At 46.6% G+C, this 26,422-nt stretch overlaps 1 protein-coding gene across 1 annotated transcript; it reads right to left on the bottom strand.

The window, feature by feature from the left end:
* Positions 1-435: 435 nt before the first annotated feature.
* MMP14 (matrix metallopeptidase 14) lies at positions 436-24,535 on the bottom strand. Its single transcript, XM_030186344.1, has 10 exons — positions 24,184-24,535; positions 9,521-9,669; positions 9,202-9,324; positions 8,288-8,595; positions 7,926-8,093; positions 7,484-7,644; positions 6,742-6,880; positions 6,378-6,528; positions 5,405-5,520; positions 436-4,166 (listed from the first exon to the last, which is right to left on the bottom strand). Exons 1-10 carry the CDS (start codon positions 24,298-24,300, stop codon positions 3,820-3,822), a joined length of 1,779 nt encoding a protein of 592 aa, XP_030042204.1. The 5' UTR covers positions 24,301-24,535; the 3' UTR covers positions 436-3,819.
* Positions 24,536-26,422: the final 1,887 nt, after the last annotated feature.

Genomic DNA, 26,422 nt, shown 5'->3' with positions numbered 1-26,422 from the left:
AGAAGAAAGGGTGAAACAAGCTGAAGGAAGAAAAAAAAAAGACACCAGACAACTGAACAGCAAAAGCCACCCACCAAGAATTAAATAACAAATTCTCAAGGAAAATGTGCATTTTACCTTTTTTCCAACTTTATTAATTTTTCCAAAAAGGTACAAAAAAGTGTGTGCATTTGCTATCCCTTTGCTACTGCCTCCCCCAATATTTTATTTAATTTTATTTATTTTTTTTTATTATAAAACCCATCCTCACTTAACAAACAAAATAAACCCCCACATGGACAATAAAACCCCTTTCCCCCTCCATTTCAAACAAAAATACAAAATTTCAAAGAGAAGTATGGGGCGGCACAGTTCCTGCCTTTCACCCCTCCCAAAGGAAACATGAAAAAATAGCCCAAACACATTGTTTTATTTTGTTTATTTTATATTTGTTTCTTACAATTTTTTAAAACAAAAACTACTTAAGGAGAGATTTTAAGGTTCCTGGCCTGCAGGATCTGTGTAGTTTGCACCTCTCTCAGATTTTCTTCCCCTTTCCTTGGGGTTCCCTTGAGCAAATTGCTATATATATAATAATAATTAACAATTAAAAATATAGATAAAAATAACAAAAGAAAACCCAATGAAGACATGTAGATACTTCTTAAACTTGATGCCAGCATGGTCTCAACCTTTTCTCCCTTCTGCCCTCCCTCTCTGCCCTCCATTTTCTGGTACCTTGCAATGTACAAATGTTCAGATAACCTGGAGTTCATTTATTGGTTGAACTCAAGGGGCTGAAAGAAGAGTCTGTACACTCTGGATCTCTGGAGAGGGCAAAAGGGCCTTGCCACTAAGATGACCAAATGGCCCAAGTCAGCAGAAGCTGACTCAGGCTTAGTACTGCTCTCACTGCACCTATGGGACAAAACCAGGCCTGGCCTGTCCTGTCCATATTGGCCTGAAGTCAGTCAGGGCCCTGTTTACTAAGCCACGCTAGAGGCGTGTTAGCATTTTTAGCACGAGCGCACTAAAAACTATGGTGCACCTTAGTAAACAGGGCCCTTAGTGTTTTTATTTATCATTCTAGCTCTCTTACGGCCTGTACCAACTCTTAATTTACCATCCAATGCCTGTCTGCCAAACCAGTGCGGTTCTCTAGCAATTCAGCCTTGAATATGAGGCAGATAGATCCTTGTGGTGCCTGTTCAGTGACCATTTTGTGCAAACAGCTGGAAGACAGTTAATGATGTCATGAAGGAACAAGAGGAGCCAACACAAAATGGCCGCCTGGTCCAAGGAAAAATGACTGTGGTCTAAACTTTTGTACCCAAAGATGCATTTTAACCCCATCAAACAAACTTTCACTGCAAAGTGGAGTTTCTTTAATGGCTTTTTAAGATCATTATAAGAGTGAATACTTTGCAGGCATGAGCCAAAAAAAGATCCCCTTCAATGACTATGAAGGAGTCAACAGTACTATTACCACCCCTGCAACTACCGAAAATTCACCATGTCATCATTTAGGCTTAAGTGGCTGCATCTTGAAAGCCACACGTAGCTGCAGAGAAGGGAGGGAGAGATTTTTCAGGAGGTGGGCAGGGGAAAGATTGAGGGTCATTGCTATTGTTGGATGTTAAACACTAAAACACTTAACAGTATTGAAATGTAGTAGCTAAATCTTTATTGGCTGAGGCTTCTAGCACCTCCAAAACAATGTTAAGTTACTATTGGCTGAGGCTTCTAGCGCCCTTACCAATGCTCCCTTATCCTCGATATTGGCGAAGGCTGCTAGCGCCTATTTCACGTTACATTTAAAATTCCTATTGGCTGAGGCTTCCAGCATTTAATGTATGCTAAATATCTATTGGTTGAAATCTCTATGATGCCCCCCCAACACTAAAAGCTCTACTAACTAAGGACCCCCCTACGCACAAAACAAAGGATTACTCTGTTGACCAATATAGTTTCTAAACTGGACCTCACCTATAGTGTCTTCCTCTTTTGTCTTTCCCACAATGCCCTGGGGGGGGGGGGGGTGGAACCAGCAGCACTGTGGTTAGGAAGAGTTTCCAGCTTTGCCAACATTCTAAAGACAGAGACCCAGGGTCAAATCCTGCTTTAATAATACATATTTCCGTCCTGTTCTGGTCCTTGCCGTCACCACTCTCCTGAAAGAGCGGTGGAAGAAGCTCCCCATTGCCCACCTCCTGTTCCACTGTATTATGTGGCTCGTAATCTTGTTATGCTTTCAGTGGAGCGCAGGCTCTTAATCCCACTGTGTTACCCATGTAACTGAGCCTTCTTACCGACTTATGCCACCCATTCCTATTCAATCTAAGGAACAGTCAACGTACAAACTGCATTCCTTGACCTCAGACTGAAGGCGAGCACTGAAGAACTATGGCTGTGGTTTTATTGTGAAAAAAAAAATACAGAGGGCCCACAGACTCATTACATACATTATACCTAAAGCTTTCAAACCAACTCCACATGCAAGAGAGTAAAGAAACTCAAAGACCTGCCATAGTAAGTCAGCATGTACCTTTGATATTCTGGGATTGGGGAGAACGGAGAGCTGGTGTGAAGAAAGGAGATCTAACTTTCACCCAAATGCATTCTGGATTACTCTGTAGTACTGTACCATGTGATTATAATTTCCAGAACGCGTTTGAATACCAGAAGTGCAAAGGCCTGGCCTTCTACCAAAACAAACTTGAAAATCAACTCAACTTTGTAAAATAGTCTTGGGGCACCAGCTGGAAAGAAGATGGCTTTTCAAAGACCTGGGATGCCTAAATGTCATACCTACTAATGAAAACAAATAACTCAAAATAGGTTTCACAGCAGCCATCTTGGCCATTGCATTATTACTGCCCTGATAAACTGGGAAGTGGAGGTAGGAGGCAGCTTCTAGATAAATCTGTTGCTTAGAGGCCTGAAACTCTGAAGTCACCTGGATAAGAGGCTGTGGGGAAGTCTTTGCTTCACCACAATTCAACCCTGCACTCCTCATTATAAGGCATCGCTCTCTCACACTTGCCAATCCAACTGGTCCTCTCATTATAAGCCACTCTTTCATACCACTCTTCCATATCTCTCAGCTCTACTCATTACACAGTGTCTCCCTTATTCTAAGGGCATCAGTCAATCAACTCTCCCAAACTGTTATTATTATACAGTAATCAATGTCTCATACCACCCAACTATTCTCAGTTCTCAGGGACATCCCTGATTATCCCTATTCTCTGTCATTAACTCTCTGTGGGACCCTGAGGATTCAGTTTATCTCCCTCTGCCTCCGTTCTAATTGCCATTTCAGTCACTAACTCTCTGTGTGTGACCCTGGGAAGTCACTTTACCTATGTATATGCTGGGCCTCTCTTATACTGTCTGAGTAAGAACTCATTGTACCTCTATGTAATCTGCAATGTCAACGCCAATATAAATACAGTATAAATATGACTTGTATCCCTCCCCTTCAATTTAAGGACTGCTTTTGTGGAGGGGTGAGTGCTCACTTGTTCAGCTTTGGAATGGAGTTGAAGTCTGACGGGAAAATAGTCAGGGTTGAGGTTGACGTACTAGGAGGAGCAGAGGAAGAACTGAAGCGCCAACCCATGAAAAAAACATAACAGGTATAAAATATTAAGGAAACGCACCCCCCGCCCTCTTCTTCCTCCCCTGCCCACCCAATACCTGAAAATAATCTCAGAAAGGGATTGTTGCGATGGAGGGGGGAGACTTCATCCTCCTCCTTGTCTCCCTCACAACACCATGGCATGAGGAGGGTGTGCGTGTATCCAGTCCGCAGGGGGGGTGGTTGGGGTGCTGAGCCCCTCAGACCTTGTCCAGCAGGGAGCGCTGGCAGTAGAGCAGCCTCTTGGGTGTCCCATAGCGTCGGAAGAAGAAAACTGCCAGGCCCAGGCACAACACGCAGAGCAGAAGGAGGACAGGGATAGCAATGGCGGCTGCTTTTACTGCACCTCCAGACTCATCCACCTTGATAATAACAACCTTGGTCTCCTCGTCCTCTTCCTCTCCCTTGTCACCGTCCTTCCTGTCCGTCCCACCCCCGGTGCAGCCCATCCAGTCCTGCAGAACAGACTTGGGGTACCCTGGCTCCACTTTCAGCTTCTGGTTGTTGAATTTCCAGTATTTGTTGCCTTTGTAGAAGTAGGTGAAGGCTGCACAGGAAGACACAGAAAGAGTTAGTCAGTAGGGACTGTTTTTCTTTCTCTACAGATCTGTGTCGCGCTTCCTTTTCTTGGAGAGAAGCTTGGGAAAGACAGGCCAGCACGCTCTCACTTTCCCACTTTTCTCCATGTCTGCCTATTTCAACTCTTTTTTTTTTTCATTTCATTTATTTCAATTTATATTTAGCTTTTGTCCAAAGCGGAGTACACAATAACATACATAATAAAACATATTCCACACAAAATCAGACTACAGACGACGTTTCTCTATTTCATGTCTTTTCCATTCTCTCTCTCACTCTCCATGTCTCTCTATTTCATGTCTTTTCCATTCTCTCTCTCACTCTCCATGTCTCTCTCTTTCATCTCTTTTCCACTCTCTCTCTCTCACTCTCCATGTCTCTCTATTTCATGCCTTTTCCATTCTCTCTCTCACTCTCCATGTCTCTCTATTTCATGTCTTTTCCATTCTCTCTCTCACTCTCCATGTCTCTCTCTCTCATGTCTTTTCCATTCTCTCTCTCACTCTCCATGTCTCTCTCTCTCATGTCTTTTCCATTCTCTCTCTCACTCTCCATGTCTCTCTCTCTCATGTCTTTTCCATTCTCTCTCTCACTCTCCATGTCTCACTATTTCATGCCTTTTCCATTCTCTCTCTCACTCTCCATGTCTCTCTATTTCATGTCTTTTCCATTCTCGCTCTCACTCTCCATGTCTCTCTATTTCATGTCTTTTCCATTCTCTCTCTCATTCTCCATGTCTCTCTATTTCATGCCTTTTCCATTCTCTCTCTCACACTCCATGTCTCTCTATTTCATGCCTTTTCCATTCTCTCTCTCACTCTCCTTGTCTCTCTATTTCATGTCTTTTCCATTCTCTCTCTCACTCTCCATGTCTCTCTCTCTCTCATGTCTTTTCCATTCTCTCTCTCACTCTCCATGTCTCTCTCTCTCATGTCTTTTCCATTCTCTCTCTCACTCTCCATGTCTCTCTCTCTCATGTCTTTTCCATTCTCTCTCTCACTCTCCATGTCTCTCTATTTCATGTCTTTTCCATTCTGTCTCTCATTCTCCGTGTCTCCCTATTTCATCTCTTTTCCACTCTCTCTCTCTCTCTGTTCTCTTCCAGTCTCTTTACCTGTAGCTCTATCTGTGTCTAGCTATGTTTCTCTTTCTCTTAGTGTCTCCCTGTTTGTCTCTGTACCGCTTCTCTCTCCATCTGTCTCTTACCTCCATCACTCCCCATAAATGCTGCTCTGGGAGACTCTGGGATTCCCTCCCACACACTGATATCTTTGGGGTATTCACTGTCCACAGATCTCATTTCTTCATTGAAGCGATAATATCTAAGAGAGAGAGGAGGACAGAAAGAGCACAGGAGCTTCAGAGATACATTCAGAAGTCATCAGATGACAGCCCTGTGCCTGCCAGCTGAGACCTCACTAAAACCAATGTAATTTTTAATATGGGGAGATAGTTTCTTTTGGTAAGACTCAGCTCCTGAATAATTCTGTCTTATCTTACCGGCTCTGCCCCTCCAAGGCAAGAACAAAATCATTTCATCTGGTGTTTTTAGCCCTTACATTCTTTTGTATGTCGTTAAGAGTCCCCCCCCCCCCCCCCCCCCCCCCCCCCCCTTATATTTTCAGGACCTGTGGTCTCTGCACGTTTGCTGGAATCCTCGCCAGCATTTTCAGCTTACTGAGCTCTGAATCTCACTGCAGACCTTGGTCAATTCCCAGCCCTGGATGGTTCATCTGATGCTTTTGGGCCTCCAGCTAAATTCCCGGCAGCCTGCCCAGCCCCACAATAGCAGCAGTCTCTCTCGGCTGCCCTTCTCTGGCGTCTCTCCACCTGGAATGACCTAGCACAGCAGCCCTTCACTGTGGAGACTCTGCTGACATCATGGAGCCTGCTGGGCTTGGTGGGAATGACAGAAAGCCAAGGTCTGGCTGGAGGGCAGAGGCAGCAGAGAAGATTTCAGCAGTCATGGAGGCGGAGGAAGAAGAAGCATGAGGGAAGTGCTCCCACAATGACAGAGTGGAGAGAGCAGGCCACTCTAAACCTATGATTAAAGATGAAAGGGTCCTGCAGGGAAGGAGGAAGGAAGTCAACTGGCAGTTGACTCTCAGAAGCCCGTTTTGTCTGCCTCAAAACAAGGATGGAAATGTCTCTCTGAAGCCAGCATGATTTGTGAACTTACTTATTGCCCCGGAAGATATAGGTTTTGCCGTTGGGAAGCCAGAAGAGAGCGGCATCGATCTTGTCAGTGGGGAGGCCTCTCCCCATCTCCTTCAGATGCTTGGGATACCCTTGTATTAGTGAGGCCTCATCAAAGACCCAGTGTTTATTCCCTGTACAGCATTGGCGATAAAAAACACCCATTAAATTTTGGCTGCTGATTGGCTACAGACTATTGTGTGACCATAATGATGACATCATAGTATTTGATGAAGTTAATCACATCCACATCACACTCTGAGGTAATTACGATGCCTAGAGACAACACAGTGCATTCAAACCGTACTCAGATCACAACAGATCACAGTGGCACTCAGGGTACTTGCCTTTGAAGAAGACAAACTTCCCATCTTTCCGTTCATAAGCAGCATTTATTGTGCTGGGGAGGCCGCGCCAGAACTGGCCAATAGGCAGTGGATAGCCATCCAGGACACGATTATTCCGTACCCGCCAAAACCAGCGTTCCTAGGAAGAATTTTATAGTGTGGTGAGTCCACAGCCCAGGGGCGTAGCCAGACAACAGATTTTGGGTGGGCCTAGGCAAGAATTGGGTGGGCACCAAGTGTTCTCCCCCCCTCAGCTGGTGGGAAAACGCTTCTTTCCACCTTGGCAGCAGGCATGCACTAAAAGCTGAGCACGCGCAGGTGCCGGTGTCGTGGAGAGTAGCGTTTTCGTTACCATCAAGGGGAAAATCTTCAGCTGGCAGAAGCTTGGGATTCCCACCAGTTACCACTAAACATGTGCTACTGTTGGGTGGGCCTGAGCCATAAATGGGTGGGCCCTGACCCACCCAAACCCACCTGTGGCTACACCACTGCCACAGCCAGCGAACTGAAGGTTTGACTTTATAGCTAAGGCCCCCCCTCCCCTTCCCCTAAGCAAGCCTTGAAGCTGGATTTCTGTAGGCATCTCTTCTAGAAGCGAGCCAGCAGAACCAGAACTGGCTTTCTGCTACCTTTTAGAATGGTTTCTGGGTGCCACCCCTGAAAAAAGGAGCAGATCCAGAATGGAAATTCTAATCCTCCCCCACCCCCAAGCACCGCATTCTCCACCGGACGTAACTCTCACCTTGAAGACAAACATCTCCCCCCGCAGGACAGCAATAGTGTCAAAGTTGCCTTCACAGATGTTGGGGCCAAAAGAGGGAACATCGGGTTTCCCCCCTGTACTCAGCTTGGTGGTTGTTGTAGTGGTTATTGATGGCCTGGTGGGAACGTTTCCTCCATGCCCTGGTTGGGAAGTCAGAAGAATTTTGGTTTAAGGATCGGACACACTGGGGCTGGGTATGTGGCTAATATTGTTGGAGTTAAGGCTTGGGTCGGAATAACAGGTGACTGATACTTCTAATGTTAGTGTACAAAGGAGATTTAGAGTGAGGTTTAGGATTACGGTTGAGGGGAAGGTTAGGGTGAAGTTTAGAGTTAGGATAGATTGCATCAATCCAGGTTTTTACTTCCTGACATATATAGATCCACTGGGATAAAACCAGGGTTACAGACAAGATACTCACCGTTACCATACAGCTGCTGGATGCCTCTCCTGTCATCATCAGGCAAGACAAAGTTCTCTGTGTCCATCCATTGGTAAAATGGTGCCATGATAGCAGAGGGGTCATTGGAATGTTCTAGACCCAGGGCGTGGCCCAACTCATGAACCGCTACCAGAAAGATGTCGTTACCTGTGCAACAAGGAGCAGAACACACTCTTACCATCCACTCTCCTCTGATAAACATGGCCACTGCCATCGACATTCCATGAGACCTAGACTTCCATTCCCAGGCTGCCACCAACTCTGCGAAACTTGGAAAGCCAACTCTTGGTCCCACCACTGCCTCCACCTATTCAACTGTGGCCCCAGGGGCTTTTTCTCACCATTCAAATCATCATTCCTTGACGTCCAAGGCTCTGCGGCGTCAAAATGGGTATCCCCTCCGATACCAGGGCCAGGAAAGTAAGCATGGGCAAGGAATCCACCCTCTCCATCAAAGGGTGTGCTGTCACCATGGAAGCCATCAGCGAAAAACAGCATAATGTCGGCATGCTTCTCGTAGCCGTCCTGGATGTCACGGTAGGACACTTCACGGAAGCGCAATGGTGTGACGCTCTGCCAGATCTGGAACGCCTTGCGGATGGCTTCATAGGTCTCGTATTCCCCAGCCTTTGGGGTGTAGTTCTGGATACTGGGGGAGGTAAGTAAAAAAGACGCAGACATATTGCTAACTATTAAATCACATGGGGGGGGGGGGGGTAGGGCACTAATCAGAACAAAACATGTTGAAACATGAGACAATAGATGGCGATTCACCAATCAGAACACAACATGGTAGAATCTGAGATAACCACCAATACTACTACTAATACTACTTATCATTTCTATAGCGCTACAAGACATATACACAGCGCTGTAAACTTTAACATGAAGAGACAGTCCCTGCTCGACAGGGCTTAAATCAGGAACGACAAAAGGGACAAATAAGGAATAAGGACAAAGAGTAGCAAGATTCTGGAATCCCAAAGAGTAGCAAGATTCTGTGCAGAATCCCAGAGACCTCTATCATATCTCCCCTCAGCTGCCTTTTCTCCAAGCTGAAGAGTCCTAGCCACTTTAGCCTTAACTCATAGGGAAGTCGTCCCATCCCCTTTATCATTTTCGTCGCGCTTCTCTGCACCTTTTCGAATTCCACTATATCTTTTTTGAGATGCGGCGACCAGAACTGAACACAATATTCGAGGTGCGGTCGCACCATGGAGCGATACAAAGGCGATACGAAGACCTCATCGCTTACCAGAAAGTGATGTCTCTCTGGTTCCACTTCATCCCCTGAATGGCATACCGCTTTCTCCGCATATTGGCTTTGATTTTTGCCCCATATTTATCAGGAACACCGCAGCGTGGTTTTTTCATGGCTCTGTGCAGACATGAGGAAAAAAGTGTTGTGTTAGGGAAAGGAAGGGAGAAAAAACATATTATCATACAAAAAAAAGCAAGTAGAGAAATCTAGATAAAAAGAGACAAAAACACAGACAGACAACTGGAAACATAGTCCCAGACACGGATATGGAAAGAATCACTCACACACATATACACACATATGTGTCTCTTACTCAGCAGTCTCGGGGTTTATGGAGCCAGTTACTCTCAGCCCGTAGAACCTCTGCATATCTGAGATGGCCTCGGAAAGACACCGTGGAGAGCGCTGTGTATGAGTGCGCAGGTCCCCAGGAGGGAGGTACCCGTACTGTTGCAGCCAGGCCTGAGGGAACAGACAGTGGTAAAGACCTCAGACGTTTGTTTAAAGCTTTGCACAAATTTGCAAGACATATTTCTGCTTTCATACTTGCTGCAGGTACAAAATATGAGTGGTCACTTGCATCTGGGGTCTTTTTTTTTTTTTTTTCTGTAGGTAGAATTTTGCTGGAAAAGTATGTGTGGAGATTTGAAATTTTATTTATTTATTTATTTAGAACATTTATATCCCACATAATCCCAACAGAGCAGGCTCTATGTGGCTAACAATATATAGAGGATGAACATCTTCAATGTCGCCTTTGGCACCCAACCACTACACCTCTACTCAGGAAATCTAGACTGCCCCAACTTGACATTTCATCCTTTAGATTGTAAGCTCCTTTGAGCAGGGACTGTCCTTCTTTGTTGAACTGTACAGCGCTGCGTAACCCTAGTAGCGCTCTAGAAATGTTAAGTAGTAGTAGTAGTAACATCAGACAAATGTAAGGGCGGAGCATACATATTCCCTTCCCATCCTAAACATACTGAATGAACAATGTGCAACCTTTCAGCCACATGGAGGCAGTGCTTTGAAAATGTACCTCACAAAGTTATATCACGTTACAAATTAATAAACGGGTTACCCTTAACTTATTACTGGTCACTTAATGATTTATATTATACTCTACATGACCTTACAAGTCTTTTAATAACACAACATAATACATGCATACACTACTCTACACATAGTACATGGTATACATACTTCCTTTATTAATACACACCATACTAGTTTTCACTTGAAATGGTACCCTAGTATGGTGTGTATTAATAAAGGAAGTATGTATACCATGTACTATGTGTAGAGTAGTGTATGCATGTATTATGTTGTGTTATTAAAAGACTTGTAAGGTCATGTAGAGTATAATATAAATCATTAAGTGACCAGTAATAAGTTAAGGGTAACCCGTTTATTAATTTGTAACGTGATATAACTTTGTGAGGTACATTTTCAAAGCACTGCCTCCATGTGGCTGAAAGGTTGCACATTGTTCATTCAGTATGTTTAGGATGGGAAGGGAATATGTATGCTCCGCCCTTACATTTGTCTGATGTTACTACTACTACTACTTAACATTTCTAGAGCGCTACTAGGGTTACGCAGCGCTGTACAATTTAACAAAGAGAGACAGTCCCTGCTCAAAGAGCTTACAATCTAATAGACAAGTGAACGGTCGGTCCCGAAATGTCATCGGCCCAAACCTTCAAGGGCTGTGTACTTTCCATAGCCTTGATAACAAGGTTGCAGTCGCAGTTTGATAAGAACTGCCCCTTATAATTTGAACCAAATTAGGACCTAGAATCCTATTTATTTGGATTTTTCAATGTTTGTTTTTTTAATTGATGTCTAAAAACTCATGAACTAGTAGGATTTTCTTCTGCGAAAACTGAGTCAGCTACAACTGTGTCTAACCCAATATTGCTACTACTACTACTTATCATTTCTATAGCGCTACTAGACGTACGCAGCGCTGTACACTTGAACATGAAGAGACAGTCCCTGCTCGACAAAGCTTACAATCTAATTAGGACAGACAAACAGGACAAACAAGAGATAAGGGAATATTAAAGTGAGGATGATAAAATAAGGGTTCTGAGCAAGTGAATAAGGGTTAGGAGTTAACCTACCCAAACCTAACTGCAACCTACCTCTAACCATCACACTAACCTGATACCTACCCTTAATTTCAATCCATAACTGTAATGATCTATACTTGTAACTCTAATTTTGACCCTAAATATGACCTTAACCAGAACACCTCTATATTGGACCAACTCTAATCTCTAAATGTTATCCGTAATCCATAATCCCATTAAAAACTTAAATCTAGCTCTGCCCCATGGCCTAACTCATAGCCATTAACATGACCCCTAACCCTTCAGTCTTATCCCAATCCTCCAGCCTGTACTGTGCATTTGTAGACAAGATTGTCTGTGTAATGACATTTTATGTATCTGTATTTTGAACTGCCAAGAAATATATGTTTGGTAGTATTAACATACTTGAAATAATTGAAATAAACTGTTGGCTATCCCTAATCCTTCCTCTTGCCCAGCCGTGTGCTGCTGCTTGTAAATAAGGACAAGGCTTCTATTGGAAACATTACCACTTTCCAGTCATTCCTCACCCAGTCTGCCCCCTAGTATCCTCCCCTCCCCCCATCGCCCCGATCTCTCTCTTTTTAGGTTCTTGACCAGATTAGAATCTAAGTTCCAGCAGCCCTCCAGATTGGATCTGTCTGTATGGAGGTACAATAACTCTTCTTAGGGTGAGCAAATCAGGATCAAACCCTAGATGAAGGTCAACCTCGGGCCTGGACTTTACCCCATTGAAATTTACCTCCATATGGGTGCATTTCCTACTGCAGGGGTTCTCAACCTAGTCCTCAAATAAACCAAGTTAGTCTGGTTTTCACGATATCCACAATTAATATGCATGAGGCAGATTTGCACAATGGAGGCAGTGCATGCAAATTTATCTTCTGCATATTCATTTTGGGATATCCTGGAAACCTGACTGTCTGGGTGTGTCCCAGGAGCCCCTGTTGTACAGGCACTGGAAAATTCAAGCATACGCACAATCCTGATTTCCTTCTATATTTGATACAGGAAGTAAGGCTTCTATTTTATAATCAAGAACAGGATATGACATCACCTTGTCTTAACATACGAGAAATGATATCATCTTCACCACAAACTACCCGTGACCACAGGCCTAGTCAACAGGGGACTCGTCACATAGTTTCTCCCTTGGGGGATGTCAAAGAGCCCAGACTGTATTTGAGTTTGACAAAGACAAGGCCCGGCCTGCCTCAGTCTGTGCTAAGTACTGCAGAAAGCTCTTCTCTTGTCAGGCTTTGTTGGTTTACGTATTAATGATGATTGATTATCATGGGTTTGCCATGGTAAAGGATCTGTAGGCAGGCGAGGAGGGAAGGCTAGAATCTGTTTGCCTGCTTGAGGCCTGAGCTTTTTAAAGTCTGACATCATAACTGTCTGTCAGCAGAAACATAGGGGGAAGGGGAACACTGGGGTTAAAAAATCCAAACCCAAGATATAGTTAAAGTAAAGCAGATGGAGACAAAAAAAACCTAAACAAAACTAAATAAAAAAAAAAGTTGCAAAACAAGTCTTTCTCCGAAAAGGACATTGAGAAATCTTGGAAAGGACAATTTAGCCTCATGAAAACAGTATGTTCCTTAAATAACATCACTTCCTATTTGCCCCCTACCATCTCCTCATTAAGAAATAAGACACCGAATTCAGCTGTGAGAAAAATGAAAGACGAAGGCCTCAGGCCTGACTTATCAAGTGGAATTCCATCACATCCATTCTATAAGTGAAAAAAAAAACAAAAACAACACAGGCTTAGCATTGTCCTAATTTGCCCAGGGAACGGTTTTAGGTCTAAATCGTACCCCCAGGAAAAGATAAGGAAAGGCCTTTGCTGTTTTCTGAAAAAGAAAATGGGTTAGGGAAGGAGGAGGAAGGAGAGAATTGTAATTATTCACATTGTTCCAATGGTAGGAATGAGAGCTGGCCTATTACAGGCCAAGGAGGCTTGTTATTACCATGTAGGCCAAGCCTGCCGAGACCTGTGGGGATTTTATGGGAGTAGAAGGGAATGTTTTTGATGTTTTCCCCTGCTGTCAGCTATTCCCTCTTCCGTGAGGTGGAGCAAGCCGTTACCTGAGAGGAGGCATGACAGGAATGTATGTGAGGGCAAGAGGGAGTTTATGGATTTCTTGGTAAGGTTTTCATGCTGGGAGGAGCTGCAAGTGTCCCGGAGGGCAAGATTACAATTTAACAAGATCCTGATTTTGGAGGAAAGGTCAAGAACAAATACAGTGGAACAGGAAGGGGAAATCAAGGCACGACTAGCGCAGGAATGGCTACCCAGGCGGGGGAGGGGGGGTGCTGTAGGAAGTGACCTGGGCCTTCCTTACACTTGAGTCAGCTGCTTTTCAGAAAGGGGGACCCTTTACTGGGAAGTGAAATAATTCTGCCGCTCCGCTCGACTTTGCTGAGGATATTATTGGGGAGCAGTGTCCAGTTTCATCCAGGATTCTATAAAGTTGCGTGACCAAATTCCCGATTAACGTGCAAATTTGGGTGTGCAAGTTGTAGCATAGTGCCAGTTGCGTGTTTAAATCAGGGGCCCCCCTGGCGCCGCCGACCCCCCCCCCCCACCATTTTTGACCACCCCGCTGCTGCTGCCACCACCACCGCCTTTGACCCCCCCTCTTCCCGCCGCTGCTAACCCTCTCCTGCTGCCGGGTACCTTTGCTGGTGGGGGTCCCCAACCCCCGCCAGCCGAAGTCCTCTTCTCCGGCGCGGCCACGTTGCTGATCTGCAAGGGCAGGCTTCTGTTTCTGTGAGTCTGACGTCCTGCACTTACAACAGAAGCCTGTGCAGCTGCGTTGCTGATCTGCGAGGGCAGGCTTCTGTTTCTGTGTCAGACTCACAGAAACAGAAGCCTGCCCTTGCAGATCAGAAACCGGCCGCGCCGGAGGACTTCGGCCGGCAGGGGTTGGGGACCCCCGCCAGCAAAGGTACCCGGTGGCGGGGGAGGGTTGGCAGCGGGAGGGCAGGGCCAAATCTATGGGGGCCCATGCCCCTGTGGCCCCACGTAGCTACGCCCCTGGTTTAAATTAATTGCTAAATTTGATGCCAACCGGCCTTAAGTCCCAATAATAACCCCTAAGTAGCAACAATTGACGCTAATTGATGCTAATTTATAGTTATCTGCATAACTGCGCTTAGGCGGTAATCTATTAACTTAGCGCCTAAATAGTATAGCATTCAACTACAAAGGGGGGGGGGGGGACATACACGTGGGCTGCGCATGTTAGTTATAGAATACTATGCCTTTGACATGGCATAAGTGGTTGAGTCTGAAGTTAGGCGCAAGCATGCTGACTTAAGCTCTATTCCAGCCATTCCCAACCCAGTCCTCGGGGCACACCTAGTCCCATTGGGTTTTCAGGATACCCTAGTGAATATTCATGAGGTAGATTTGCATGCAATTGAGGCAGTGCATGCAAATCTATCTCATGTGAATCCATAATCGTCTCTACTGCTCGATCCTTGTTGTCCCTCCCCCCTTAAGCAACATTCCTCTTCCCTTCAGTTAAAATACTTGATGTAACCTTCAGCTCCTCTCTGACCTTGACTCAGTCGTTCGTTCAGCTTTCTACGCTCTTATCGCATTCACTTCATTCGTCACTTATTGTCTCTTCGTATTCTCTTCCTTGCTCTTCTTATGTCCCTTCCATGATTACTGTAATTCGCTCTATGCTGGTCTGCCCTTGAACTCCGTTAAGCACCTTCAATTGATTCAATCCACTGCAGTTAAGATCCTTCACCTTTTTGATCGGATGACCCCTTTACACTGGTTTACTTCCCTCAACACCTCTCTTCATTGGTAAACTTCTCAGTCCATACACACCATCCTGCCACCTTTGCTCCGCCAACCAGAAATTCCTTGTACTATCCTCCCTCTCAGCTCTACATCTTACCATCTCCAGAAAAATCTGCTTTCAGCTATATTGCACCCAAACTTTGGAACTCATTACCGCTCCATATTAAAACCCAACCATCTCTCTCTGCCTTCAAACGTCAGCTCAACACTTACCCTTTCACCGATGCCTTTAGCCTTTCTCAGCCCTGATTCTATCCTCTGCCAGTCCCTTCCTAACTTCCCCTCTTGCCCCTCCTAAACGCTCTCTCCTCTTATAATTTGTTTTAACCTACGTAAACTACATAGATACGGTATCTATTACTGATGTATTACGGTATATAAAGTGCTAATTACATTTAGAAAATTTAAAAAGCCAGTGGAGGCTCCAGAGCCGAGATGACCTTGTGTTCGATTGGGTTGAAGGGATAGTTTTTTCAAATTCAGTGGTGGGAGGGACTCCTCCAATGGAAGTTTCTCCTTCTGGCAATTGAGGAGGAGTCTGGGCTTGGGATATTTAGGCGGAGTGTCTCCGAGGCACAGGATTCCTTTCTGCTCCTTGGAGGTGTCTCGCTTACCCTCCCTCCCTCCCCTCTTGCTTGGCTGGTTGGTTGACTTCTTTGGGTTTTGTTCTGTTACCTTAGGATTGCATGTTGCAGCTTGGGGTGGGGTGGTACCCAAGCTAGGAATGTGTTCAAAGGAGGTCCTTTGAACAGGGCCTTTAATATTCATCAGGCAGTGCGTGCTGGACCTAAGCTTCTGAATTCAGGCTTGGCTCTGAGGTGGCGGGGGGGGGGGGGGGGGGGTAGTGCTTTACTTGGATTGTTTACACATGGGCTCCTAGCTGTTGATGGCGGAAAGTCCCCACCCATCCTTCCTAGAATCTTACCCATCCCCACTGGAATCTTACCCGTTCCCATCCGTCCCTGCTGGAATCTTACCCGTCCGCGCAAGAATTTTAACCCGTCCTCACCCATCCCTGCAGCAATTTAATGGTACCTAAAAAAGGAATTCCAGTCGGCTCTCTTGGTCTCTGGGTTCGAGCCGCAGCACTGCAGGCAAGGAAGAAATGGAAGCTGGGACACTTTGGTGCGCACATGTAAGGCTCGTCTCTGATTCCCTGTCACTGTGTGCTGAGAGGTCGCCACATGCACCCGCCAGTAGGTCAGGTAACCTCTGATGCTTGTGCCGGTGTCAGAGCTGAGGCCTGTGCATCAGCCCGGGAGCAGAGAGGGTTAATGGATGACTTTCTACATCTGCGATGTTAAAGCAGAGAGAAGGAGGAGGTGGCATTCAAAGAACTTGGTCCTTGGTAGGTGAGAGGATGGCGCAGGTGCAGCATACACTTCCACGGGAACCCCACGGGAACTGCTTCCATCCCCACGGGAACCCCACTGGAACCCCACGGGAACTGCTTCTGTCCCCACGGGAACCCCACGGGAACTGCTTCTGTCCCCAAGGGAACCCCACAGGAACTGCTTCTGTCCCCATGGGAACCCTGCAGGAACTGCTTCCATCCCCAAGGGAACCCCACAGGAACTGCTTCTGTCCCCATGGGAACCCTGCAGGAACTGCTTCCATCCCCACAGGAACTGCTTCTGTCCCCATGGGAACCCTGCAGGAACTGCTTCCATCCCCACGGGAACTGCTTCCATCCCCACGGGAACCCCACGGGAACTGCTTCTGTCCCCATGGGAACCCCACAGGAACTGCTTCTGTCCCCATGGGAACCCTGCAGGAACTGCTTCCATCCCCACGGGAACCCCACAGGAACTGCTTCTGTCCCCATGGGAACCCTGCAGGAACTGCTTCCATCCCCACAGGAACTGCTTCTGTCCCCATGGGAACCCTGCAGGAACTGCTTCCATCCCCAAGGGAACCCCACAGGAACTTCTTCTGTCCCCATGGGAACCCCGCAGAGCTGCTCCTGTCCCCATGAGAACCCTGCAGAGATCCTGTCCCCATAGGAACCCCACAGAGCTACTTCCATCCCCGCGGGAACTCCACAGAGCTGCTTCTGTTCCCATGGGAACCCTGCAGGAACTGCTTCCATCCCTACGGGAACCCCATAGGAACTGCTTCCATCCCCACAGGAACTGCTTCCATCCTCACGGGAACCTCGCAGACCCTTGAGGGGATTCCTGTGAACCCCATTCCCCCACAGGTCTCTAATTTACTGGTGCTCAAAGTTCAGTGTCCAATGTTTGCTAAGCTGGAATGCTATAAAGGCTATCGCATGCAGAATGGCCTTTACAGAATTCAGGCTTAGTACAGATCATCTCGACACCTAACTTTGGCTGACCGATACAGAATTCCCCCAGAATGACCAGTAACACCCTGCATGACCTTTATCTCTAAAGCAGGTCAGTGAGATGAGGACAGACCTACACCCTGCAACTTATAGGATGTTGGATACTAAACTCAGCTGCTCTGAAAGCTCCTCCATTCAATCACCTGAATGGTTTATCTCTACCCTTGTTTTTCTTTCGTTGTTGTTATTACTAGCCGTTAAGCCCGTAAAAACGGGTGAGTATTGCAGCCCTCCTCTCTCCCCTGGCCTCACCCCGTCCACCGATCCTCCCCCCCATATCCAGCAATGCTTCTCTTTCCCTTGGCCTCCTCTCCCCCCTGCCCTCCCCCCCCCCATGTCCAGCTACCCTCCTCGCCGCCGCTCCCCCCTCCGTGCCGGGCCCCCTGCACTGACCTGACAGCGCCTCTCACCTCCGTGTGAAAGCGCTACAGGCAGCAGCAGATCGCTCTGCTTCTGCCTGCAGCGCTTCCACACGGAGGTGAGAGGCGCTGTCAGGTCAGTGCAGGGGGCCCGATATGGAGGGGGGCGGGAGCGGCGGCGGGGATGGGGGGGGAGGGTGGAGGTTGGTTCACGCGATGTTCGTTTCCAGGCGGCAGCGGTGGCGTCCGACAGTCCGACTCCGTTTCCCTCTCTGTTCCGCCCTCTGACGTCATGACGCGAGGGCGGGACAGAGAGGGAAGTCTCTACTGCACATTTGCAGGTGAGTCGGTCACTTGCCGTTTATATATTTGATTATTATTCGTTGCATTTGTACCCCGCGCTTTCCCACTCATAGCAAGTTCAATGCGGCTTACATAGCAGTAGGATTACAAAGTATAGTACAGAGAGGGCAGGCTAAGCTTGGCAGAGTAATGGGAATGTGTAGATAGGTAATATTATAAGGGAGATAGGAGGAGGTGCTAGTTTTAGGCTAGATTAAGATAATCAGGGGATAGGGTCAGGGTAAGCCTAGGGAAAAGTTAGCAGAGGCGTGGTCTGAGTCATTACCGTTGTCACAGGATCAGGTGATGAATAGGTGGGTTCGTAGGGTTAGGTCGTGGCGTTGGGATAAGCTTCCTTGAATAGATGGGTTTTCAGCGATTTTCTGAAGGGTAGGTAGTCTTTTATAGAACGAATGGGTCTGGGTAAGCCTAGGGAAAAGTTAGCGGAGGCGTGGTCTGAGTCATTGCCGTTGACACAGGATCAGGTGATGAATAGGTGGGTTCGTAGGGTTAAGTCGTGGCGTTGGGATAAGCTTCCTTGAATAGATGGGTTTTCAGTGATTTTCTGAAGGGTAGGTAGTACGAATGGGTCTGGGTAAGGCGTTCCAGAGTTGACTGCCTTTGAAGGAGAAGTTGGAATCGTATGAGGATTTATACTTGAGTCCTTTGCAGTTGGGGTAATTTCGAGAGGAATTTCATCCCATTCTTAACTGCTGAGATTAATAATGACAGAGGCCCTAGGAGACACAGAGGGCACCTATGTGATTACAGGTCCATAGGCCCTTTATAGGCTCTCAGAACTACCCATTTTCCATCATTTTTCCTCCTCGGGCTATATACATCTCTGTGTTTCCAAACAATGTGTTTACTAACCCGAGTTTCTAATCTCATCAAATCATTGTGTGACCTAGAGACCTAGTTTCCAGTTCCACTTCTACCTCTGACTCACTGTGCAACCTGGAGACCCAATTCCAGCCTCCTCCCACCACCAATTCACTTTCAGACAGTCTCCAGTCCCACCAACTCATTGTGTGACCTGGAGATCCAGATTACAACCCCACCACGTCCACAAACTTGCTATGAGGTACGGAGGCTCGGCGTCTAATCCTGCCACTCCCCAACATCTCACCGAGACCCACAAACTCGGCTTCCAATCCCACCACAACCGTAACCTCATTGCGAGACCCGTGATCTTCAAGTCCTTGAACTCTGGGTCAGGAATCCATCTTTTCACTCTACAATTCCCTTGGTACAGGGATATTGGGGAAATGTAATAAAGCGCTCCCACGAGGAGCATCGTATGTTAAGAACGGTTTCGAAAGGCACCAGGATGGGGTTAATTTTAGTTGAGGGAATGGGGTGGCTTCGGTCTTGGACAGTTGCCTCAGAATAAACTTGGCAGTGTCCTCAGCTTGACACTTTTCTGACAAGTTACTTCATACTCCAAATGCGGTCCAGCTCTCTCCTCAATATCTTGTATTCTGGTGTACATTTTTTTTTTGTTTTCTTCGTCATTCTAATTGTAACCAGGTTCTGACGTGGACACACAGAAAGGTGGGGGTGGTGGGGAGGGGACTCCAGGCTGTTTACAAGCTGCAAGGAATTACAACATCACAGGAAGAGGTGGGTGAGACAAACAGCTTGTGACAGGTCTCTCTGTCTCTCCCACTTCAGTCTAGCTTTATTTACAACCGAGTTTGTTTTTCACTGTGTTTCTTAGGATTAACCCACTCTTGCACCCAGATCTTACTAATGGGAGGGAGGGGCAGTTCTTTTGTTCCTGCACATCTTCCGGGATACAGCAGTATCTGTGTGTGTGTATATGTACTTGTACTCTCTCACCACCTGTATCATACCTGTTCCGGGCGGGGCAGCGTGTGCATGACGGGAAGGGCCAGTGTGTGCATGCACTACCGCTGCGCTTACCATACTTGCTCCAGGATGGGGCAGTTTGTCAGTTTGAAGATCCATCCAGCGTTCACTGTGTGACCTAATGCAGAACACAATCCTCTCCCTCACCTGGCCCAAAGCTCGTAACAGCGCTGCACAAAATTATCCCAGGACCTTCCTCTCAACGTTCTGTCGAAGGGGCACATTTAGGAAAACCCTTGCTCCTGAGTGGGTGGGTGGGGGGAAGGTTTGCAGGAGTCTGCCACCTGCCTTCCTACATCAGGGGTGGTGCACCAATATCATGAAATCAGTCATGAGGGATAGGCCGGTCTCCTGGGAGTTCCGCAGGACTTGTCTGCGCCTCATAACTGAAACCACAATACTGTTGCTGCAGGGGCGTAGCTAGGCAACAGATTTTGGGTGGGCCTAGGCAAGAAGTGGGTGGGCACCAAGTGTCCCCCCCCCCCCCCCCAAAAAAAAATATATATTTCAGCTGGCGAGAAAACGCATCTTTCCACCTTGGCAGCATGACTGAAAACTGAGAACGCACAGGTGCCGGTATCGTGGAGAGTAATGTTTTCATTACCATCAGGGGGAAGTCTTCAGCTGGCGGAGCTTGGGATCCCCACCAGCTACCGCTAAACATGTGCTACTGTTGGGTGGGCCTGAGCCCTAAGTGGGTGGGCCCTGGCCCACCTGTGGCTACGCCACTGCTGTTGCACCACACCTGATAGTAGGAAAACGGGCAGTGGCTCCTGTGACCCTCAGAGAGAACATTGCTCCTTTCTCCCTTCTTCCCAAAAACCAGCATCTCCCATCTCCTTGGAGTTCAGCAGCAAAAAGATCAGAGTTCAAATCCCGCATCTCTCACTGACACTCCTTTGACCTTGGCCAAGTCATTTCATCCTCCACTGCCTCAAATAACCCCCCCCCCCCCCCCCGAAATAAAACAACAACAAAAAAATCATTCTTGCATTGTAAGCCTTCTGGAGCAGAGACCTGCTAATTGTATCTGTATGCAACATGTCTTGAACAAGCCATGACAGGGTGTGAGCTAAATCCAAATATAAGATACATTAGGGACAAAACATTCTTTTGTAAGGGCATGAGGAACGTCAATGGGAGTCATTTGTAGCTCAAAATTAGTAGAACCAGATACGCACGCAAATCCTAATCGGTGCCAATTAATCTCAATAATTGGTTGTTAGCAGCCAATTATTTATTTATTTTATTTATTGCATTTGTATCCCACATTTTCCCACCTCTTTGCAGGCTCAATGTGGCAATTATTGCTCGTTAGCCAATTAAGTTGCGTGTGCGTATCGGGATCGTGCCCAAGTTTAGGCGTCCAAATCTGGGCACCATATAGAGAATCTGGATATATGCAAAGAGTGCACGCTCTCAACGGCGTTCATTTCGAAACAAACAAACAAAAAAATAAAAAAGGGGAAAACCCTCAGCATCAAAAAAATTAATGGCTGCCCATCCCTACTAAAAAAAACAAAAAACAACCCAAAACCTCCATTGCTATAGTACAGTTCATAGCCCAAAATATGAGACAATACTCTGAATGTATTAGCCCTCCCTCCCTCCCTCCTGGAGCATCAAGTTACAGATGTGCAGCCCAGCCCCGGTCCTTCCTTTCCTGCAGAAATTTCTTCTCCTCTCGGTTGCCAGCCCAGAAATGATTCCCTGCGGGCACCGATCCTGAACGCTGCCTTTGTTTACTGCCTCCCCATTAAGTTTGTACATTTCCTGTTCACTTCAAAGTGATTACAATCGGCCCCCAAGAAGAAAGAAAGCTAGATCGATAAATAGATGAGAGACATTTTTGGGGGAATGGAAAGCGCGTTGTACAGATTAGCAGGAGCTGCGCGAGAACCAGAATTTCTGAACTTTCTGCTTTGTTCTTCCCTTCTCGGCCAGGGTTTGTGCAAACAAAGCAAAAAAAAAAAAACAAAAAACGCTTATGAAATGTGGCAAAGGCGATAGAACTGAACTGGGAAGCACAGCCGGATGGGGGCTGGGGGCGAGGATTTACCAGGTTCCCACTACTGTGATTTCTTTATGTAGTTTTTATGTGGGGTTTTTGTGTATGTATGTGGCCATGAACCATAACTCTTTTAAAAGAGGAAAAAAAAAACTTTGCCCCCCCTATAGAGATGGTTATGGGAACGAAGAAACAAAGAACATTTATAGAACCCCCCTCCCCCAACAACAACAAAAAAAAAACCATTTATAAAGCATCAATTTGGCACAATGTCAACTTATAGCAACCCACAGGAGGCATTACTTAGCTTAGTTGGGCCTCATGTACTAAAGATTTTTTTTTCCATTTTTAGTTGTTTAACTTTTTCTATTCGACTAACATAAAACATTGCTTGACTAGTTAACGCTCCCTTCCTCGGGTCCCAAACGTGATTATTCAAACGATATTACCAGAAATTCTAAGTGTGTCTATGTGGAGAAAGCTTATTGGATTCAAGGGGAGATGGGACTAGTTGAGTTGATGTGGTCAGATCATGGGACCAAATCGCAGTGATGGAGACATGAGGCAGACAGGGCAGGCACCCAAGGCCCAAGCCTGGGGGCAGGAGGGGCATTTAGGGTTGGGTAAAGTTATGGGGACGCATCCCCCCCCCCCCCCGGGTCAGGTCAAATTAAGAGTGGGGACTTTGCAAATAGTCTTATCTTAAAGGAGAAGAAGGGGGAGGTCCATGGCTTGGCTCCAGGCAGTTGCTAGACAAAAGGGTGTCCATGCCAAGCGTTTTCCCCTTGCAGCCGGTGTACTCATAGACTGATACAAAATGGAGGGCCTGCTGCTCCTTCCCTGCTGGACACCCAGGCTGGTCTTTGCCCCTCATCATGTTGACACCTGGACCCAACACATCCTTAATCCTTCCCTGCCCAACTGCCCCTTGGGTTGGACATTTCTATGGCTTTGGCTCATAAGATTAAGAAAGTAAGAAGCACCACCATGTTGGGTCAGACCAATGGTCCATGTAGCCAGTATCCAACAGTGGCCAATCCAGGTCACAATTACCTTGACATGGCGGAATCCCAAATAGTAACAAGATTCCATCGGAGGGCAAGCAGTGGCTTCACCCAAGTCTATCTCACTGGTCCCCATGAGTACAGGCCTATTTACTAGCTGGCATTATTGAGCGTCATCTACTGCAATTAATTCCAATTCATGGAATGGGCTCTGTTGCCAAGAACGTTAAATAGAATCGGGGCCCTTTTAACTAAGGTGCACCTAAAAGCGGCCTGTGCTGGTGTAGGCGCGCGTTTTGGACACGCACAGGCCAATGTTTCAGTGCACCTGGGTAAAAAAGGCATTTTTTTTTTCCTGTGGCCGAAAATGGACATGCGGCAAAATTAAAACCAGCGCGTATTCATTTTTTGGCCTGGGACCTTACTGCCACCCATTAACTTAGCAGTAAGGTCTCACATGCTAACTGGGCGGTAAGCGGCCAGCGTGCGTAAACTGCCGAACTGTCGATTATTGCCGGGTAAGCGCCACATGGAAGAAAACAGAGAACATTTTCTACCGCGTGTTTTGGGTGCGCATCAGAAATGCAATTACCAGCCAGGGTGCATGTGGTAGCTGGGCGTTAGTTTCAATTTGGCATGCATCGGGCACATGCAAGCGCCTACAAGGGCCCCCAGTGGGTAAATGGCACTTCCGCTGGCTCTCTTACAGAATGCATTGGTTGGGGTTGGGTGGGGGGGAGGATAATGAAGAGCCTCTCTCTATGTACCAATCTGGCTTAAAATTGGCAAGAGCGCTCCCATCTCAGGAAGAGACTGGTCTTCCAAAAATCAGAGAAATCGGTTCAGCCTTTCTGACACGTGTGCGGATGGACGGGCAGACAAGGCAACAAGAGGGGCTTTGCAATGATGAAAACCAACTGAAGAGAAAGTTTACAAGCAAAAAAGGTCAATATTGAAATACATGCAATGTATATATAAACACACCTCAGGAAACGCAGCTCTTCAATATTTTGCAACTGTCCTCTTAATGATCAGAGATTTTTTTTTTTTTTTTTTTTTAGGTGGGGGGGGGGGGGGGGAGTTTGGAAGAGGTCGTTAAAAATATGTTAAAGGAACGTCTCTTACCTCTGGGCTAAAGGTGGCGGAACAAGAGCTGAAAAGAGAGGCAAAGACTGTCCAGAGGGAAAGCCACTTCCACAGACACTTCAAATCTGGCTTCAAACGCTCCTGCAAACTTAACATTTTTTTTTCCTTCCCTCCTTGGTCTTCTCCACAGTCTGTCCTTTCTATGTTTGCTTTGCTTTTTTTTTTCTCCCCCTTTGATCTTTTCCCACACCGCCACTTTCCACCTCTTCTCTTTGTCCTTGCTTTCTTCTTGCAAATCCTTAAAAGTGGGGGTGGGCAAAAAAAAACATTCAGCTTGTCCCTTCTGCTCTCTTCCCCTCCTGTCTCCTCACTTTTGCTTATTCTCTGCCTCTCTCCCTTCCTTTTTTTTTCCTCCTCCTCTTCCAAATTGGTTACGTGGTCTCAATCCAATTAGAAGGCAGAGGAAAAGTAGGGGGGGTGGGGGGACAGAGATTGGAGGAGGAGAATGGAGTTGCTCCTTTACCGCCATCTTCAGGAAAGAAGGGGGAGAATCAGGCAGAATTGAGAGGAGAGAGGATGGAAATAAGCTGAGGTGCAGAGAATGAGAAAAATAAGGATAAAACGAGACATAGGAGCCAACTTTTCAAAATTATTGGGGGTGCTAAGCCCAATGGAAATAAATCCTCCCTGGACACATACAAGGAATTTTCTCAATATTGGGGGTGCTCAAGCACCCACAGAGTTGGCTCCAATTATTATTATTATTATTTATTGCTACTACTACTACTTAACATTTCTAGAGCGCTACTAGGGTTACGCAGCGCTGTACAAAATAAACAAAGAAGGACGGTCCCTGCTCAAAGGAGCTTACAATCTAAAGAACGAAATGTCAAGTTGGGGCAGTCTAGATTTCCTGTGTAGAGGTTAGGTGCCGAAGGCGACATTGAAGAGGTGGGCTTTAAGCAGAGATTTGAAGATAGGCAGGGAGGGGGCCTGGCGTATGGGCTCGGGGAGTTTGTTCCACGCGTGGGGTGAGGCAGAAAGGGCGGAGCCTGGAGTTGGCGGTGGTGGAGAAAGGTACTGAAAGGAGGGATTTGTCTTGAGAGCGGAGGTTGTGGGTAGGAACGTAAGGGGAGATGAGGGTTGAGAGGTAAGGAAGGGCTTAGGTTAGTAGCAGAAGCTTGAATTGAATGCGGTACCTGATCGGAAGCCAATGAAGTGACTTGAGGAGAGGGGTGATATCAGTGTATCGGTTCAGGCGGAAGATAAGACGTGCAGCAGAGTTCTGAACAGACTGAAGGGGGGCTAAGTGGGAGACCAGTGTGGAGTAGGTTGCAGTAGTCAAGGCGAGAGGTAACGAGAGAGTGGATGAGAGTTCGGTTGGTGTGCTCAGAGAGGAAAGGGCGGATTTTGCTAATGTTATAGAGGAAGAAGCGACAGGTCTTGGCGGGTGAGTCCTATTCCTATGAACCCACGGAGCTCGTCGCGGAGCTTCCTACCTGGCGGCCATCTTCCTACCTAGCATTTGTATCCCACATTTCCCCACCTATTTGCAGGCTCAACGTGGCTTACAGAGTGTGGTTATGACATAATCATTTCGTGATAACGGGTACAATTCATAATGTTTGAAGGTTAGGTAGCGAGAGGTCAAGAATGAGTTTCTATAAACCATGATACCTCTTCAATAAACTTCTTTACCAACATACATCTTCCAGTCTTTGGTATCCTCGGTCGCTGTCCCACTTTTTTTTGTTGTATTGTTACTTTTACCGTGGGGCGTCTTGAGTTCTCCGTCTTTTGGCAGATTTCTTCTCACCTCTCATCTCAACAGCATAACATTTAGTGCAGTTGGTTATAAAGTCTGGAGACTACACCCCCTCCCAAGTCTTTTTTTTTCTGAGTGAACCAGCCTTATCCTGAGCAGGGGATGGGCGAAAGAGACTAGAGAGGCTGAAAGGTACAGGGGGGGGGGGGGGGGGGAAGCCAGGACAAGACAGCACAAACTGACAGCTCAGCAGAAAGGAAACAGATCGTAGGAGGAGGCATCTGAGGAAGAGAGATTTCTTACAGCTTTATCAGAGAATTCTGGTTTCGGATTTTTTTATTTTTTTGTCTGGTTTATTTTTTTGTTTTCCAAAATAAGGAACCCTTGTACTAAACTGTATTACCTGCTACTGTGCTCAACATAGGGGGCAGAAAAAGGCTTGATCAACAGGACACTTCCAAAGAAACCAAGGAGACAAAAACATTTTAAAAAAGTGTTCTTTAATAGTAGATA

The sequence above is a fragment of the Microcaecilia unicolor genome, chromosome 14, assembly GCF_901765095.1.
Source record: "Microcaecilia unicolor chromosome 14, aMicUni1.1, whole genome shotgun sequence".
Taxonomy (NCBI): Eukaryota; Metazoa; Chordata; class Amphibia; order Gymnophiona; family Siphonopidae; genus Microcaecilia; species Microcaecilia unicolor.
The sequence above is the reverse complement of the archived record's forward strand: the minus strand, read 5'-3'. Positions and strand labels throughout refer to the sequence as shown.

Excerpts from the sequence above, each read along its gene's own strand:
- MMP14 (XM_030186344.1), bottom strand. The coding sequence starts at position 24,300 with ATGTTAAGTTTGCAGGAGCGTTTGAAGCCAGATTTGAAGTGTCTGTGG. Across the intron at positions 9,670-24,183 it reads CCGCCACCTTTAGCCCAGAG|GCCTGGCTGCAACAGTACGG; the intron begins GTAAGAGACGTT and ends CTGTTCCCTCAG. Across the intron at positions 7,645-7,925 it reads CCAGCAGCTGTATGGTAACG|GGCATGGAGGAAACGTTCCC; the intron begins GTGAGTATCTTG and ends CTTCCCAACCAG.